Source organism: Heterodontus francisci, chromosome 5, assembly GCF_036365525.1.
Source record: "Heterodontus francisci isolate sHetFra1 chromosome 5, sHetFra1.hap1, whole genome shotgun sequence".
NCBI classification, from domain to species: domain Eukaryota; kingdom Metazoa; phylum Chordata; class Chondrichthyes; order Heterodontiformes; family Heterodontidae; genus Heterodontus; species Heterodontus francisci.
Genome location: NC_090375.1, coordinates 172,126,990 through 172,146,222, shown reverse-complemented (window position 1 = coordinate 172,146,222; position 19,233 = coordinate 172,126,990). Strand labels below are relative to the sequence as shown.

The 19,233-nt window shown below is 44.8% G+C and overlaps 1 protein-coding gene across 4 annotated transcripts in view; it reads left to right on the top strand.

Annotated features, from left to right (window-relative positions):
* Positions 1-19,233, top strand: part of dok6 (docking protein 6) — a 506,642-nt gene that overhangs the window by 435,597 nt on the left and 51,812 nt on the right. For all 4 annotated transcript variants that reach the window (XR_010975088.1, XR_010975089.1, XM_068032346.1 and 1 more), the window contains exon 7: positions 14,419-14,533. Coding sequence is in view for 2 of the 4 variants with exons in the window: in XM_068032346.1 (XP_067888447.1) it covers positions 14,419-14,533 (115 nt within the window). In the remaining 2 variants the exon portion in view is untranslated. The remainder of the gene's footprint in view (positions 1-14,418; positions 14,534-19,233) is intronic.

The following is a 19,233-nucleotide window of genomic DNA, read 5'->3' as shown; positions in this document are numbered from 1 at the left end:
ATGGGTGATCTTTAAGGTGGAGATATTTCGATTATAGGCTAGGTGCATAACAATGGGTGATCTTTAAGGAGGAGATATTTCACTTACAGGCTAGGTACATAACAATGGGTGATCTTTAAGGAGGAGATATTTCAGGTACAGGCTAGGTACATTCCAACAAGGGCGAAAAGTAGGGGAACCAAAGCCAGGACTTCTTGGATGACGAGGGGGATAGAGAATTTGATGAAACAAAAAAAGATGGTGTATGATACATGTCAGGTGAATTCTTCAAGCGAGAACCAGTCCAAATACAATAAGTTGAGAGGGGAAGTGAAGAGGAAAATAAGACTGGCAAAGGGAGAATATGAGAATAGAATGAGAGTTCACATAAAAGGGAACCCAAAAATCTTCCAGCGGCGTCTAAATAGTAAATGGGTAGTAAGAGGTTGGGTTTTAGCCTATTAGGGACAAAGAGGGTAATACATACTTAGAGGTGCAGGGCAAGAGTAGAATACTTAATGAGTACTTTGTATCGGTGTTTACTAAGGAAAAGAATGCTGACAAAATATCGGTAGAAGTGGAGATGGTAGAGGTAATGGATGAGATAAAAACTGATAGGCAGAATGTACTGGAAAGGCTGGCTATGCTTAGAATGGATAAGTCACCTGGTCCGGATGACTTGCATCCCAGGTTTCTAAAGGAAGTGGAAGTGGATATGGTGGTAAGACTTGCCATAATCTTACAATCTTTCCTTGATACTGCACGAGATGCCAAAGGATTGGAGAGCGGCAAATATGACACCCTTGTTCAAGAAAGGGTGTAAGGACAGTCCTAGTAACTACAGGGCCAGTCAATTTAACATCTGTGGTGGGTAAGATTTTAGAAATAATCAGGGAAAAAATCAACAGGGACTTGGAGAGGTTTGAGTTAATTAGGGAGATTCAGCACAGATTTGTAGAAGGCAGATCATGCTTGATGAAACTAGTTGATTTTTTTTATGATGTAACAGAGGAAGTTCGTGAAGAGAAAGCAATGGATGTTGTCTATTTTGATTTAAGAAAGCATTTAACAAAGTACCATATAAAAGGCTGGTTAACAACATTGAGACTCATAGAATAAGGAGGGTCAGTGTCAACTTGGATAAATAATTGACTGAAGGACAGAAAACAGTGAGTTATGGTAAATGGTTGTTTTTCAGACTGGAGGATGGTAGACAGTGGTGTTCCCCAAGGGTCAGTGCTAGGACCACTTTCTTTGTATATACATAAATGAATTTGATATTGGAATACAGAGTAAAATTTCAAAATTTGCCAGGATACCAAACTTGGAGGTGTGCCAGACAGTGAGGATGATACCAGTCAATTACAACAGGACATCAATAGGCTAGCAGAATGGGCTGGCAAGTGGCAAATGGAATTTAATACAGAGAAATGTGAGGTGATGAATTTTGGCATAAGAGATAGGGAGACACAATATAGACTAAATGGCACAGTTCTACAGAGTGTACAGGGACAGAGGAACCTTGATGCTGATGTACGTAGATCTTTAAAGCTAGCAGGACATATTGAGAGAGTAGGTGGCAAAGCATATGGGATCTTGGGCTTCATAGATAGTGGTATTGAGCACATAAGCAGGGACGTTATGCTGAACCTTCATAAATTTCCAGTTAGGCCACAACTAGAGTATTGCGTCCAGTTCCAGTCACCACATTTTAGGAAGGACGTGAGGTTCCTTCAGAGGGTGCAGAGGAGATTTACCAGAAGGGTTTGAGGGATGAGGTATTTTAGCTACAAGGTTAGGTTGGAGGAGCTGGGTTTGTTCTCCTTGGAGCAAAGGAGATTGAGGAGAGACTTGATAGAGGTGTACAAGATTATGACAGGTTTGGATAGAGTGGACAAAGAAAAGCTGTGCCCACGAGCTGATGGTACAAGGACTTAGGGGACATAGATTTAAGGTTTTGGGCAAGAGATGCAGGGGGAATGTGAGGAAGAACTTTTTCACGTAGTGAGTGATAATGAGCTGGAACACGCTGCCTACAAGGGTGGTGGAATCAGGAAATTGGATGGGCACTTGAGGGAAATAAACTTACAGGGCTACGGAGATAGAGTGGGGGATGAGACTGATTGGGTTACCCTGCAGAGAGCCGACATGGACTCGATGGACCGAATGGCCTCCTCCTGTGCCTTTATGACTATGGCTCTATGAAAACAGATTGCAGAGAGCAAATCGCAGCATCAGAATACCAAGGTCATTACTTTAACAACATTACATATCTCAAGAACATGCTGAATATTTAAGTAGGCTCCCACCGATTTGGTCAATGGAGACTCCCAAAGTGTAGATGGGAAGCCAAAGAAGATCAAGGAGAGATGGCTGGGCTGCTGGAGCTCACGAAGTATGACATTCCTTGCACCACAGTACATTGTAAACACTACTGTGATCCATTTACTGCTCTATAAAATCCAATATTCCATTAACCTTTCTGATTTCTTTTTGTACCTGTGCTTGTTTTTAGTGATTGGGGCACATGGATGCCCCAAATCCCTTTGCTCCTCCATAGTTCCTAGTCTCTCACCATGAAGAAAATATTTCAGTTTTGTCTTTCTCAGAGCCAAAGTGGATGACTTCTCACTTACCCACATTAGACTCCATCTGTTATCATTTTGCCCATTCATTTGGTCTATGTCTTTTTTAACTTCCTGCTCCCAGCTAAGCAGCTTATTGTGCCTTTTAACGTAGTGTCTTGTGGAAACTCGGATTTATAATTCCATCCAAGTGATTAATGTAGTTGACTCTTAACTGTACTCTTAAATGGCCTAGCAAGCCACTCAGTTGTATCAAACTGCTGTGAAAAATTAGAGTAAAAATAAACTGGAGGGCTCACCCGGCACCAGATCAACCTAGGCACCAGACACGACAAAGGAACAGACAGCCCAATTGACGCTGTAAAGTCCTCTTCACTAACATCTGGGAACTTGTGCCAAAATTGGGAGAGCTGTCCCACAGACTAGTCAAGCAACAGCCTGACATAGTCATACTCACCGAGTCATACGTCCCTGACTCCTCCATCACCATCCCTAGATATGTCCTGTGCCACTAGCAGGACAGACACACAAGAAGTGGCAGCACAGTGGTATGCAGCCAGGAGGGCATGGCCCTGGCAGTCCTCGACATTGGCCACCAGGCCCTATGAAGTCTTATGGCATCAGGTTAGCATGGGCAAGGAAACCTCCTGCTGATTACCACCTATCGCCCACCCTCAGCTGATAAATCAGTACTCCTCTGTACTGAGCACCACTTGGTGGAAGCACTGAGGGTGGCAAGGGCACAGAATGTACTCTGGGTGGGGGACTTTAATGTCCATCATCGATTGATTTGGTAGCACCACTACTGACTGAGCTGGTCGAGTCCAGAAGGACATATATACCAGACTGGATATACCAGACAGATCAAGCAACTCAAAACTGAGCATCCATGATGCTTTGTGGGCCATCAGCAGCAACAGAATTGTATTCCACTGCAATGTGTAACCTCATAGCTCAGCATATATCTCACTCTACCATTATCATCAAACCAGGAAATCAACTCTGGTTCAATGGGGAGTGTAGAAGATTGAGCCAGGAGCAGCATCAGGCATGTATAAAATTGAGATGCCAACCTGGTGAAGCTACAACACAGGACTAGATGCATTCTGAGCAGTGGAAGCAGCATACTATGGACCGAGCTTGACGACGACACAACCAAAGAATCAGATTAAAGCTCTGCAGTCCTGCCACATCCAGTCTCAAATAGTGATGGATAACTAAACAACTAATGGGAAGAGTCGGTTCCATGAACATCCCCATCCTCAATGATAGCAGAACCCAGTACATGAGTGCAAAAGACAAGGCTGAAGAGTTTGCAACCAACCTCAGATAAAAAACTCAAGTAGATGATCCATCTCGGCCTCCTCCTGGGGTTCCCAGCATCACAGATGCCAGTCTTCAGCCAGAATGCTATCAGAAAATGGCTGAGCGTACTGGATACAGCAAAGGCTATGTGCCCCAACAGCTGTAGTGCTGAAGAATTAAACTCTAGAACTAGCCGTACCTCTAGCTAAGTTGTTCCAGTATAGCTACAACACTGGCATCTACCCGACAGTGTGAAAAATTGCCCGGGTCTGTCCTGACAACAAAAAGCAAGACAAATCCAACCTGGCCAATTACCGCCCCATCAGTCTTTTCTCAATCAGCAGCAAAGTGATGGAAGTTGTCAGTGACGTTGCTATCAAGCGGCACTTACCAATAACCCGCTCACAAATGCTCAGTTTAAGTTCCTCCAGGACCACTCCGCTCTGGACGTCATTGCAGCCTTGGTCTAAACATGGTAAAAGAGCTGAATTCCAAAGATGAGATGAAAGTAACTGCCCCTGACATCAAGGAAATGTTTGACTGAGTTTGGCATCAAGGAGCCCGAGCAAAATTGAAGTTAATGATAATCAGAAGGAAAACTCTCCACTGGTTGGAGTCATACGTAGCATAAAGGAAGATTCTTGTGGTTGTCAGAGACCAATCTCTCAGACCCAGGACATCACTACAGCAGTTCCTCAGCGTCGTGTCCTAGACCCAACCATCTTCAGCCATTCCATCAATCACCTGCCCTCCATTGTAAGGTCAGAAGAAGGGTTGTTTCCTGATGATTGCATGGTATTCAGCACCATTCACAACTCCTCAAATAATGAAGCAGTCCATGGGCACATGCAGCAAGACCTGGACAACATTCAGGTTTGGCTAGTAAGTGGTTGGTAACATTTCTGCCACACAAGTGCCAGGCATCTCCATCTCCAACAAGAGGGAACCTAACCACCTCCCCTTGACATTCAGTGACATTTACCATTGCTGAGTTCCCAACATCAACATCTTGGGGGAGGGGGGGGGTGGTCACCGTTGACTGGAAATGTAACTGGACCAGCCATGTAAGTACTGTGGCGACAAGAGCAGTCAGAGGTTGGGAATTCTGTGGCGAGTAACTCACCTCCAGGCTCCCCAAAAGTCTGTCCACCATCTACAAGACACAAGTCATGCATGTGATGGTATGCTCCCCACTTGCCTGGATGGGTGCAGCTCCACCACCCAGGACAAAGCAGCCTGCTTGATTGGCATCCCATCCATCATCTTAAACATTCACTGCTTCCACCACTATCACACAGTGACAGCTGTGCGTACCATCTACAAGATGCACTTTAGCAACTCACCAAGGCTCCTTCAGCAGCACCTTCCAAATCTGCAACCTCTACAACCTAGAAGGACAGGGCAGCAGACACATGGGAACATCACCACCTACAAGTTCTCCTCCAAGCCACACACCATCCTGACTTGGAACTGCATCACCATTACTTCATCATCGGGTCAAAATCCTGGAACTCCCTCACTAATAGCACTGCGGGCGTGCCTACACCACATGGACTGCAGCTCACCGCCACCTTCTCAAAGGCAATTAGGGATGAGCAATAAATGTGAACAAACAAAAAAAAAGTGATGACGAGATGAAACCCCAGTACAAATCCCTGTGGAACACCACTTGATACATTCTGCCAATCGGAGAACATTCCTTTTAATCCTGGACTAAAGATCCAGTGTCTGTGTCTAAAATGTGATTATTTGAGAAACTCTGGGAAACACAAGACGTGATATGGTGGAGCAAAGTGTTTGTGAGTAGAACTCAAACCCTTTGATCAATGTAAACACTGAAAGTGACTGTGAAAAACAGCTGGAATTAGTGCCAGAAAACAAAGTAACACTATATAAATTACGCGAAAGAATAAACGAGATGGCTGCTGCCATAGCAATGAATGCACATTTCCAGCCTATGATGAATTGGAAGGCCAACGATGTCATTGAGGCATTCGAAAAGTTCAAGCAGAAGTGCAGATTGACATTCAGTAGTTTTCTGAAAGGAACTGGTGAAGAGGATAAGGTCAGCTACATCCTTTTGTGAATAGAAAGGATTAGATCTTTTCGATAGCTGGGAAATGAATAAGGCCAACAGTAAAAGCACAGACCAGATTTTTGAGAAATTCAGCACATATCTTCAGCCAAAGTCAAACCATTAGATCCACTGTTACGAATTTCAAAGCCTGAGATAGGAACCAGGTGAGCCTATTGAGGGTTTCTTAAAGATATTCAGCAAGTGTAAATTCAAGGACGTGGATGAAAAGCTGGTATCATAGAATCACAGAATAATACAGCGCAGAAGAGGCCCTTCGGCCCATCGAGTCTGCACCGATGCATTAAAGACACCTGACCTGTCTACCTAATCCCATTTGTAAACACTTGGCCCATAGCCTTGAATGTTATGACGTGCCAAGTGCTCATCCAGGTACTTTTTAAAGGATGTGAGGCAACCCGCCTCTACCACCCTCCCAGGCAAGGCATTCCAGACTGTCACCACCCTCTGGGTAAAAAAGTTCTTCCTCAAATCCCCCTTAAACCTCCTGCCCCTCACCTTAAACTTGTGTCCCCTAGTAACTGACCCTTCAACTAAGGGGAACAGCTTCTCCCTATCCACCCTGTCCATGCCCCTCATAATCTTGTACACCTTGATCAGGTCACCCCTCAGTCTTCTCTGCTCCAGCGAAAACAACCCAAGCCTATCCAACCTCTCTTCATAGCTTAAATGTTCCATCCCAGGCACCATCCTGGTGAATCGCCTCTGCACCCCCTCCAGTGCAATCACATCCTTCCTATAATATGACCAGAATTACACACAGTACTCCAGCTGTGGCCTTCTGTACAACTCCAACATGACCTCCCTGCTTTTGTAATCTATGCCTCGATTGATAAAGGCAAGTGTCCCATATGCCTTTTTCACCACCCTATTAATCTGCCCTTCTGCCTTCAGGGATCAGCTGATTTGAGGCTTTGCTCACACTGATGTACGAAAAACTTTAATTGTGAAGGATACGCTTACAATATCGCTGGCTATAGACACTGCCAGAGCATATGAAGCCACAAGTAGACAGATGAAGACCCTGACTACCCAAAAGGCTAGCCTTCAGTTAAGATAAAGGAAAGGAAACAGGGTTGATGCAGTGAAACAGCAACAAAAGAATGCACACCAGAGAAAGAGAAAGATGTATTAGAGATGTGGATGATTACATGAGTTTACAGACAGAAAGAAATATCCCGCATTCAGATCAAAATGCAGAGCTTGTGGAAGACCCAATCACTGGGAAAAGATCTGCAGGACAAAGAAAGCACATTACCAGAGGCAGAGCAACAGGGAAAATGAGAAATTAAAGAAACAGTGGCGCAGTGGTTAGCACTGCAGTCTCACAGCTTCAGCGACCTGGGTTCGGTTCTGGGTACTGCCTGTGAGGAGTTTGCAAGTTCTCCCTGTGACAGCGTGGGTTTCCGCCAGGTGCTCCGGTTTCCTCCCACAGCCAAAGACTTGCAGGATGATAGGTAAATTGGCCATTGTAAATTGCCCCTAGTGTAGGTAGGTGGTAGGAGAATGGTGGGGATGTGGTAGGGAATATGGGATTAATGTAGGATTAGTATAAATGGGTGGTTGTTGGTCAGCACAGACTCGGTGGGCCGAAGGGCCTGTTTCAGTGCTGTATCTCTCTATGACTAAACCAAGCCATCCATACCCTGGAAGATGACAGGGAGTTTGAGGACACAATAGTCATAGGATCCATAGACCTACATCAAATGTCTGGAAGCGAAAGTTCCCAAAGAAAATAAATTTACACAACCATAAACCAGAAGCTGAAGCTTGATACCAGAACACAGAGTAACATCATCCCACTCAGACTATACCAGAAGATCTGATCTTTCCTGAAAATATGAAAGGGAATGGTTACCAGCCAATCAGAGGCCAGCAGCTGCAACGCCACCGCGGAGGTAGTGGCTGCTGCTGGAAGAGCACCTACCGGAGGTCGACGAGCATCGCTGGATCCAGGCCACAGCTAGGTCAGTGGGAGAAATCTCGCGGGGTAGCAAGGGCAGGGGGGATGGCTCTCAGCAGCCCCCTCCCCTTCCCGAGGGTCCGTTATTCAGGCACTAAGTGCCTTTTAACGAGGGACCCACCCCCCCCCCCCCCCACCCCCTGAGCCGGGAAGCAGCCCACACGGTTTTTCGTGCCGTTTCCCATGCAGTGACAGGGTTGCCCGCCACACAGGTAACTATGGCTGCGGTGGGAAGAGGCACTTAATTGGGGTTAAATTGCCAAGTCTCAATTGGCGGTGGGACAGGAAGGCTGTTCACAAGCCTTCCATCTCCAGACTAAATTTTGGCAGAGGCAGAGTGGTGGCAGGAACCCCCCCCACCAACACCCCAACCAGCACCAGCATCCCACCCAATTTTATGCACTCGCCGCCTCTAAACCTACTGCGGGGGAGAACGTAAAATTCCCCCCAATATCACCAATATCAAGCACAACTTCCACAACACCAGGAGCAACATGCCAGTACAGCATGGCATCTCATCACAGAGAGGGTTGGCGGCAACCAAATCCACGAGATGGAGGCACAACATCTTACCACAGGAACAATATCGTGTATAATGCTTTGAAAGAAAGTGAGCCATAGAAGAGTTTTAGGGTTCTCAGAATTACAAGTTTAATTGTAAAAGTTGATTGTGAATTTTCTTTAGCTTAGCCACAAGTAAAGAAAAATTATTAATGTTTGGAAAAGTTATGTTAACAGTAAAAGGCATGTTATATTGTTGTATTATCTGAAAGGACTTAGGAACTACATTCTTCAAGCATATGTATATATCTTCCCAGCGCCACATCACTCACTACTGCACTGGTCTGTACCAAACACACATTGTATCATTCTGCCACAAAGCTCCAGTATCTGTGTCTAAAACATGATTATTTAAGAAACTATGGGAACCACAAGACATAACAAGGAAGATAAAGAGAAGGTTGTTAACTTTTTTATTCATAAGCCACACCATTTGAAATAAACTGATAATTGTAGAATGTTGTCAGCAAGATCAGATACTTGAGAAAAGCTACTGTGGTGCAAATTATTAGTAGAGAGGAAGTAATTGATAGACCTAACACAGTGAGTCACTTAACAATATGACATCCATCAAAATGTTCTCACAGCTTCTATAGTCTATGAACACCAATGGGGTGAAATTGCATTCTGTGCAATGAGCAACAAAAATGTGATACCTTAACAGGTTAGCGCCTCAGTTGAAATAGCAAATAAAACTGTTCCATTTGAACTCCCACACGCATAACCTCATATCACACAGAATGATTTCACTACACAAATAGGTAAAAAGATCTATTCTATCATATTTAATCATCAGTGATGGAGAAGCATTTCACAGTGCTACACACTGCGAAAAACTCTCTCTAAATGGTTGTCTAGCTGCCACAACCCTATTGATGCTTTTTAACTTTGTTCTGATTGGGTGACAATTAAGACATATCTTATATCCTCCAAACCTAATTTGTATCACCTAATGACTGAAATTAGGCTCTGCATTCTATTTAATTATTTCTTGGGATGTGGGTGATGTGGATGGGACTAATTTATTGCCCCTTCTAGTTGCACTCAAAGGTGACCGTGGAACCTCTCCTTGATGGTTCTCCCACAATGATGTTAGCTAGAGAATTCAATGATTATAACCCAGCGACAATGAAGGAGCAGCAATGCAATATGGAACTCCTAAATAAGGGTTATTTGAGACTTGGAGGGGATCTTGTCTGTTTTCTGCTATTGGTTTCCTACAGCATTGCTGCTCTTGTCCTTCTTGGTGAAAGAGGGAGGGAGGTGGTGTTGACGTAAAAGAGTTGCTGCAGTACTTCCTGTAGATCAAGCATACTGTGACAGATATTAAGTTGAATGGCAGAGCACTAATCAAGTGAACTGCTTTTTCCTGGATAGTGTTGAGCTTTGTGAGTATTGTTCTGGCTGTATCCATCCAGGTAAGTGGACATTATTACATCACACTCCTGACTTCAGCCTTGTAGATGGTGAAGAAGGTTTGACGGGTCAGGAGGTAAGCCACACATCACAGATTGGGTAGCCTTTGTCCTGTTCTTATAGCCATGGTGTTGATATGGATGATCTAGTTCAGCTTCTGGTCAGTGGTGGCTCCTAAGATGTTGATGGTAGGGATATTCACAACGGTGGTGCTATTAAAGGTCAAGGAGAGGTGGCTGCACTATCCGTGTTTAAAGATGGCCATTACCTAGCAAGTATATGGCATAATTGTAAAGCCCACTTGTCAGCATAAGTCTAGATGTTATCCAGGTCCTGCTGTAGACTGGTGTGGACTGCTTCATTTTCAGAGGAGTTATGAATTAAGATGAATGCCACTGAATCGTTAGCAAAGAGACCTACTCCTCCCCTTATGGTGGAAGGAAGGTCATTAGGAAAGCAGTTAAAGATTATTGGATTGAGAATACTTCCCTATGGAACTCCTAAAGTGATGCCCTGGTATTGACTGGTCTTCAACAACTACAACCATCTTCCATTGTGTTAGATGTGTCTGCAGTTATTGAGGCATTTCACATTGGCTTCAGTTTTCCTATGGCTTCTTGGTGACAGTTGAATGCCATCTTGATGCCTAGGGCATTTAAATAAAGGTAAATGTGTCATCATTAATAACTAATGGAACATTAGGAAATTTTTGGCTACACCCCAAAATGCTTCTTTGGGCCAAATTCCGTTGCAAAAAGTATATATCCTGGCACTGATGAACAAACCTGAGTTAATATTTTGGCTTGTAAAGTTGTTACAGACCGATTAAAGGCACATTCATTCACACTAGCCGCCCAACCCGAATCATATTAATAATTGGCAACTATAACATTGGCTTTAATGCAACATGGTGAGTTAGCAGAAATCTAGCACAGAGCAGGACAGTGACCTTGTTTCAGACCTTAATGCAGCCCAGGTATTCACCAAGAATCACTTTATTGGTCACACCAGAGGAAGGGAATGAGCAGCAGAGAAGGCTTAGGCAGGCCCTGGTCCATAAAAGAGGAACCATCAGGATCCACTACTAATTTGGTTGATACAGCTTCTTTGACCTCACCACGAAACTATCTCCGAGGATGCCTCACCAAGGAAGCCGTAGATGAATCTCCTGTAATGAGACCTGCAACATCAGCCGCCTGCTACCAATAGCAGGAAAAGTTTTGATGGCCCCCAACCTTTTGCTGTAAAGCTGTTTTCAATTGACAGTAGGATTCTTAGCAAGGATGAGACAATTTGCAGTTCATTGAAATGAAATTGTTCCAGGCACCTTAATGATGGATTTCTTTAATTGTAAAGTCAGTATTTAAAGAATAACAACATGAAATACTTAAATGAAGCAAGTTCTCCACACTGATCATAATATTTCTAAATTTATCAACTGAGAATATCACAGCTGTACTGCGGGAGGACACCTCAGAGGGGTCATGCAGCGAGGCAATATGGGTGGAGCTCAGGAATAGGAAGGGTGCAGTCACGATGTTGGGGGTTTACTACAGGCCTCCCAACAGCCAGCGGGAGGTGGAGGAGCAGATATGTAGACAGATTTTGGAAAGATGTAAAGGTAACAGGGTTGTAGTGGTGGGTGATTTTAACTTCCCCAATATTGACTGGGACTCACTTAGTGCTAGGGGCTTGGATGGGGCAGAATTTGTGAGGAGCATCCAGGAGGGCTTCTTGAAACAGTAGGTAGATAGTCCAACTAGGGATGGGGCCGTACTGAACCTGGTATTGGGGAATGAGCCTGGCCAGGTGGTCGAAGTTTCAGTGGGGGAGCAGTGACCATAATTCCATACGTTTTAAGGTACTTGTGGATAAGGATAAGAGTAGTCCTCGGGTGAAGGTGCTAAATTGGGGGAAGGCTAGTTATAACAATATTAGGCAGGAACTGAAGAATTTAGATTGGGGGCGGCTGTTTGAGGGTAAATCAATATCTGACATGTGGGAGTCTTTCAAACGTCAGCTGATTAGAATCCAGGACCAGCATGTTCCTGTGAGGAAAAAAGACAAGTTTGGCAAGTTTCGGGAAGCTTGGATATTGTGAGCCTAGTCAAAAAGAAAAAGGAAGCATTTGTAAGGGCTGGAAGGCTAGGAACAGATGAAGCACTTGAGGAATATAAAGACAGTAGGAAGGAACTTAAGCAAGGAGTTAGGAGGGCTAAAAGGGGTCATGAAAAGTCATTGGCAAACAGGATTAAGGAAAATCCCAAGACTTTTTATACATATATAAAGAGAAAGAGGGTAACCAGGGAAAGGGTTGGCCCACTCAAGGACAGAGAAGGGAATCTATGTGTGGAGCCAGAGGAAATGGGTGAGGTGCTAAATGAGTACTTTGCATTAGTATTCACCAAGGAGAAGGACTTGGTGGATGATGAGCCTAGGGAAGGGAGTGCAGATAGTCTCAGTCATCTCATTATCAAAAAGGAGGAGGTGTTGGGTGTCTTGCAAAGCATTAAGGTAGATAAGTCCCCAGGGCCTGATGGGATCTACCCTAGAATACTGAGGGAGGCAAGGGAAGAAATTGCTGGGGCCTTGACAGAAATCTTTGCATCCTCATTGGCTACAGGTGAGGTCCCAGAGGACTGGAGAATAGCCAATGTTGTTCCTTTGTTTAAGAAGGGTGGTAAGGATAATCCAGGAAATTATAGGCCGGTGAGCCTTATGTCAGTGGTAGGGAAACTATTAGAGAGGATTCTTCGGGACAGGATTTACTCCCATTTGGAAACAAACAAACTTATTAGCGAGAGACAGCATGGTTTTGTGAAGGGGAGGTCGTGTCTTACTAATTTGATTGAGTTTTTTGAGGAAGTGACGAAGTTAATTGATGAGGAGAGGGCGGTGGATGTTGTCCACATGGACTTTAGTAAAGCCTTTGACAAGGTCCCGCATGGCAGACTGGTGCAAAAGGTGAAGTCACACGGGATCAGAGGTGAGCTGGCAAGATGGATACAGAACTGGCTCAGTCACAGAAGACAGAGGGTAACAGTGGATGGGTGTTTTTCTGAATGGAGGGATGTGACTAGTGGTGTTCTGCAGGGATCAGTGCTGGGACTTTTGCTGTTTGTAGTATATATAAATGATTTGGAGGAAAATGTAGCTGGTCTGATTAGTAAGTTTGCGGACGACACAAAGGTTGGTGGAGTTGCGGATAATGAGGATTGTCAGAGGATACAGCAGGATATCGATCGGTTGGAGACGTGGGCGGAGAAATGGCAGATGGAGTTTAATCCGGACAAATGTGAGGTAATGCATTTTGGAAGGTCTAATGCAGGTGGGAGGTATACAGTAAATGGCAGAACCCTTAGGAGTATTGACAGGCAAAGAGATCTGGGCGTACAGGTCCGCAGGTCACTGAAAGTGGCAACGCAGGTAGATAAGGTAGTCTAGAAGGCATACGGCATGCTTGCCTTCATCGGTCGGGGCATAGAGTATAAAAATTGGCAAGTCATGCTGCAGCTGTACAGAACCTTAGTTAGGCCACACTTACCAGAAGGACGTGGAGGCTTTGGAGAGGGTACAGAAGAGGTTTACCAGGATGTAGCCTGGTCTGGAGGGCATTAGCTTTGATGAGAGGTTGGAAAAACTCAGATTGTTTTCACTGGAACGACGGAGGTGGAGGGGCGACATGATAGAGGTTTACAAAGTTATGAGCGGCATGGACAGAGTGGATAGTCAGAAGCTTTTTCCCAGGGTGGAAGAGTCAGTTACTAGGGGATATCGGTTTAAGGTGAGAGGGGCAAAGTTTAGAGGGGATGTGCGAGGCAAGTTTTTTACACAGAAGGTGAGTGCCTGGAACTTGCTGTCAGGGGAGGTGGTGGAAGCAGATACGATAGCGACGTTTAAGAGACATCTTGACAAATATATGAATAGGAAGGGAATAGAGGGACATGGGCCCCGGAAGTGCAGAAGCTGTTAGTTTCGGCAGGCATCAAGATCGGCGCAGGCTTGGAGGGCCGAATGGCCTGTTCCTGTGCTGTATTGTTCTTTGTTCCTTGTCATAAACAGAAGCTTCAGATCTCCAGACAAATTCCCACTGCTACAGCCTTAATTAAGATCCTCTCTCTTCCTCTCTCTCTCTCTCTCTCTACAAGGTCAAGAAGATAGTGGAAAGGGGAAATGGAAACGTCATATTGTTGAAATATATTTAATTTATTTATTTCTGTGGTCAACTTGGACATGTTTTGTTCGAGACAGGAAGAGGAAGCAATCTATGTCTAACCTCGAAGTGTTTAAACTTTATCACAGTGTGCGAAGTGAAAATCTGTTCCACTCCCTTGCACTATCATCTCGCAGTTTGATGAACCCGACACACAAACTTCAAGCTGTATAATGCATTTGGTGTTTTCATTTTGTTGCGTGTATTCTTTCAACGGTGGTCTTTAACCTGAAGTTGTGCCATTTTTTTTCAGTGTTGCCTTTCCGAACATGTCTGAAGAAACTCTGTTTCTGTATTTCAGCTGCAATCCGATCCCAGCGAGGAGATGGCACTCATGACGATAACACTCCCTCGCAGTGCGTACTGGCATCACATCACAAGGCAGAACAGCGTCAGTGAACTCTACAGCTTACAAGGCAAGTGCTTCAGAATATAGGCACCTCATTGGCTTCCATGCAACAAATACACAAGAATGGGTTCCTCGCCTTCCCTGTTCATCTGTCAGTTGGAAGCTAGCACAGTGGGAGACGTGGCATTTAAAGGAGTATTCAAACTTGGCTATCATTTCCTGTTAGTGCAGACTTTGTGCCAATGCAGCAGTGGATGGAGGTGCGCAGATAAACTCCAGCTGAGTCATTTGGTTCACTGTGACACACTCTAACCTGCTAAACTCCAGTGTCAGAAGCAAGTACCCCCATTGGCTTATCTTGTAGAGTGGCGTAGTGCATATAAGTATGGGTGCACAGCTCCATTTTTCTGGGGTCCCATCAGGCAAGAATCAGTTTTGGGAATGAGGCCCACAGCAACTCTGCATGACAACAAGATCATGTTATTCAGTTTCTTAATCAACAATGCAGTGCTCAACATTCATTAGAAGTATGATACATTTTCAGCTTAAAATATTTGAAGTGCTCCAGTTTGTGTAAACAAAATGGGCACACAAACTGGAAGTAGAAAATTAAGCCCAGAGACTTGTCTATACCAGACCCTATTGAAATATTTTGAAGTCTAGGCCTTAACCTCATATACATGAGAACATAAGAAATATATGAGCAGGAGCGGGCCATACAGCCCCTCAAACCTACTCCGACATTCAATAAGATCATGCCTCAACTCTACTTTCCTGCCTGATCCCCAGATCCCTTGCTTCCCTTCGCGTCCAAAAATCTACCAGCCTCAGCCTTAAATACACTCATCAACTGAACATCCACAGCTCTCTGGGGTAGAGAATTCCAAAGATTCAGAACCCTCTGAGTAAAGAAATGCCTCCTTATCTTGGACCGAAATTGCCGACCCCTTAGACTATGACCCGTAGTTCTAGATTCTCCAGCCAGAGAAACAGTCTCTCAGGACTTACACTGTCAAGATACTGCTGATCACAAGGTAGATATAGATGAGGGAGGGTGATCAGCCCATCTTAGCTCACCCTTCCAGAATAAACATTCTCCCATAACTTAGTCATAACTGCACCATTTAAACATTATGTTGCCATATAAACTATTCTGGAATCTGTTTTCTTGTATTTTTATCTTCATTCACTTCACTAGCTTTGACCATTTGAAACACAGGATGTGATTGGTGACAAGACGCCATTCTACTTTATAAATATAAAGGGGTCTATTTTCACTGGTGTCGCTGATCTGAAACACTCCTGACTTGTGCCTTGCAGATGTGGACAGGCTTTGAGGAGTCAGGAGGTGATCTACTCGCTGCAGAATCCCTAACCTCTGATCTGTTCTTATAGCCACATAATTTACATGACTAGTCCAGTTAAGTTTCTGGCCAAATGTCAAGGATGTTGATGCTGGGGGATTCAGTGATGGTAATGCGATTGAACATCAAGGGGTGATGGTTAGATTCTTTCTTGTTGGAAATAGTCATTGCCTGGCACTTGTGTGGTGCAAATGCTCCTTGCCACTTATCAGCCCAAGCCTGAATGTTGTCCAGGTCTTGCTGCATGTGGTCACGATCTGCTTCATTATCTCAGAAATTGCGAATGGTGCTGAACACTTTGCAATCATCAGCGAATATCCCCAATTCTGACATCATGACGGAGGAAGGTTATTAATGAAGCAGCTGAAGATGGTTGGGCCTAGGACACTAGCCTGAGGAACTGGAGCTGGGCTGAGATGATTGACCTCCAACAATCACATCCACCTTCCTTTATGCTAATTATGACTGCAGCCAGTGGAAGGTTTTCCCCCTGTTTCCCATTGACTTTGAATTTTACTGGGGTTCCTTGATGTTATGCTTGGTCAAATGCTGCCTTGACGTCAAGGGCAGTTACCCTCACCTATCTGATTCTAAAGAAAAATCTTAAGGGCTGAAAACCTGCCATCCCTCTCCATGCCATAAACTAAGGCCGGAATTTTACCTTGGGCAGGAGGCCCCTCCCACCAGCTGAAAAGTCAGGGATGAGCCTGTTTCCACCAGGCCTGGGGAGCCACGCCAGAGGTTTTCGCTCCCCAGGCCCTTAATTGGCCATGGGCAGGTTTCCACCTTCTTGAGGTGGAGGTGGGAGAGGTGGCCGCTGGTGGAACAGCGCCCAGCCAATAGAAGCAAGAGGGACGCTGGCCTGGAAAAAAGGTACGTTTTGGGGCTTCACCAGGGACAATCGGCAGGGCCCCAGCGAGGCAAGTGGTTGGGGGGGGGGCTGTCTATTTTATTCCAGGTGGTTGAGGCTTCAGGGGGGGCCTCCGTGGGGTGAAGGGTGCCCGATCATGAGGGCCCCTCCCCCAGCCCGCAAGATTCTGGGGGCCTTTGCCGCCCGGCCGCCATTGGTAACATACCAGTGGGGCAGGTAGAGGCCCTTACATGGCAGTTAAGTGGTCACTTAAGGGTCTTGAATGGCCTTTGGGAGGGCGGGCCATTTCTTGCCACCACCCCGTGTAAAATTGTAGTGGGGGCGGGACGGCGTCAGGAATGGCACCCCTGCCTCCCACTCAATTTTACGCCCCACCCCCCACTGCCCCCGCACCACCAGCCCGCTCGTGTGCTGGGGGAGGGCCATCAAATTCCGGCCTAACTAACTGAGGTAATTGTACCCTGCTGATGGAACAGGAGCCTGACTGCCAGAGATTCTGGGGATGTGAGCATTTTGCATCAAACAAATGGGTATATGCACTCGTAACAGGCATGTTAGATGCTCACCTAGAGGGCAGCTAAATACAGTGCTTGCCAGCTGTTTGTGGGCAAAGCCAATAGAATCAGCTTCAAACATCAGAGAAAATTGGAAATCAGCCTCCTTTATAAAAGGACAATTTCATCAATGGCAGAACTTCTGCCTTTGAGTGTTCACGGCTATGCTACCTCCATGGACACTATTTCTGTTTCTCCATTCTACCAGTTGCTGGTGTCGTGTACATTCAGGGTTGACAAGCTAGGAACAATAGGAATTCTGGCCGATGTTGCCATCCCCACTTCCTTTTGAGATGTTAGATTTTGATGGGGCGGCAAAACTACTATCTATCCTGCCCTCAGAGGAGACTTCCAGGTAGTTATCTTCAAGGTGGCAACTTGGCATCACTGGGTTCCACCATATTTCCTCCCTCTGCAGATTACTGACAGCTCATTTCCTACCATCCTGCATGATCGATGTCGCATTTCACCCCTTCCAGGATTATTGATACCCCATTTCCAGCCTTCCTGCATTATCAATGCATTTTCCCTCTACCTCCATAATCAATATCCCTTTTCCACCCTTCCCGATTGGTACCCGATTTCCCCTCCGCACCCCCCCCCCCCCCCCCTTCCTGGATTACTGACACTTCAGGCCCTAAGCAGATTTGGATGGCAAGCCTTTCTTGATTCAGGCTAGGGAGGCCATTAATATTTTTCCCCCAGTGATGTCATCGCCCATTCTGTGCCAAATTCACTGCGGAATGACTGACTAATTCTTGAAGTAAACAATAAGTTGGCATTAGCAGATAGTGACTGAGGTGAAAGTGAAGTGTACTGTTGGAGGAATCCTTCCTGAACACTGTAAAGCTATAAGAATGCAAGATCCAACAAATAACAGAAAATTCTTTCCAAATAAGAACCTTTCAAATTATTTAAAGATGTTTTACAATTTGCTGAATGTTGTCTTTGTGACAAGTGGGAATTAATAGAGCTTCTATTGTGCAAGACCAGTCTTCAGCCCAGCTTTGTTATGACCAAAGTGAAGAAAGCCACCATGCTTATACTGTTTAATCATCTCTTCAAATAATTCCACCCCAAAATTACTGCACAGACTGACCATGTTGGACTCTGGGGAACATTTGCTGCAGATGTTGTATTGGCATGGTTTCTCAAAGCATGTGGCTAGGGGAGGCTGGAGAGAAAACTGGATAAACCTTATTTCAACTGCAGTCATTACAATCTGGGCTTTTTATTGGACAGTTTTAATTGCAGTTATTTTGGAAACATCAGAAATGTCAACCCACCCCATGAATTGTTCCATTTGGTCATCTAAAGCCACGGCCTGAGATATTTGAATGACTCCTGTTTCGTTGGGGTTAACTATTAGCTTTACGACCTGTGTGGTAACCTGACAAAGATTTCCAGAAGCTTCTTACCTTAGCCCATTTTGTTCTATAACTGCCAAATACCAGAGTTGAAAACAAACCAAAATGCTCCCAATGACCTCACGTATGCTTAGTGATGATACATGGACAACTTAAATCTCCAAACATTAAAAATATGAACCCCATCATTGGTCAGTAGACCACTGCTTCTTAAAGTAAAGCTCAAGGAGAAGCAAAATAATCTGATGAAATAACACCACCTCATGGGAATTAAAAACAAAGCCTTCAAGACTTGGAACTGTTAGCTAGCTTTTTCTGTTTTAATTGCAAACCTTTGCTTGTTGTGCAATGGCAGGTCATTACTGTATCAGAGCTTATTTGGACTAGATCTGTTTGTGAAGGGCACCTTTTTTAATTCAGTAATCTTGTGGTACAGTTGATATGTTCATGCAAAGGTTATATTGATCTTTGTCTGCACTTTTAGTCATTTTTCTCTTTGGGGCTCATTAAAAGCTGAACGGTGATAGTGTCCAAAAAAGCTGCTGAAATGCAAGATATCATGAAAAGGATCTGCAGTATTTTGCTTTTATTATATCAGAATATCTCCTACT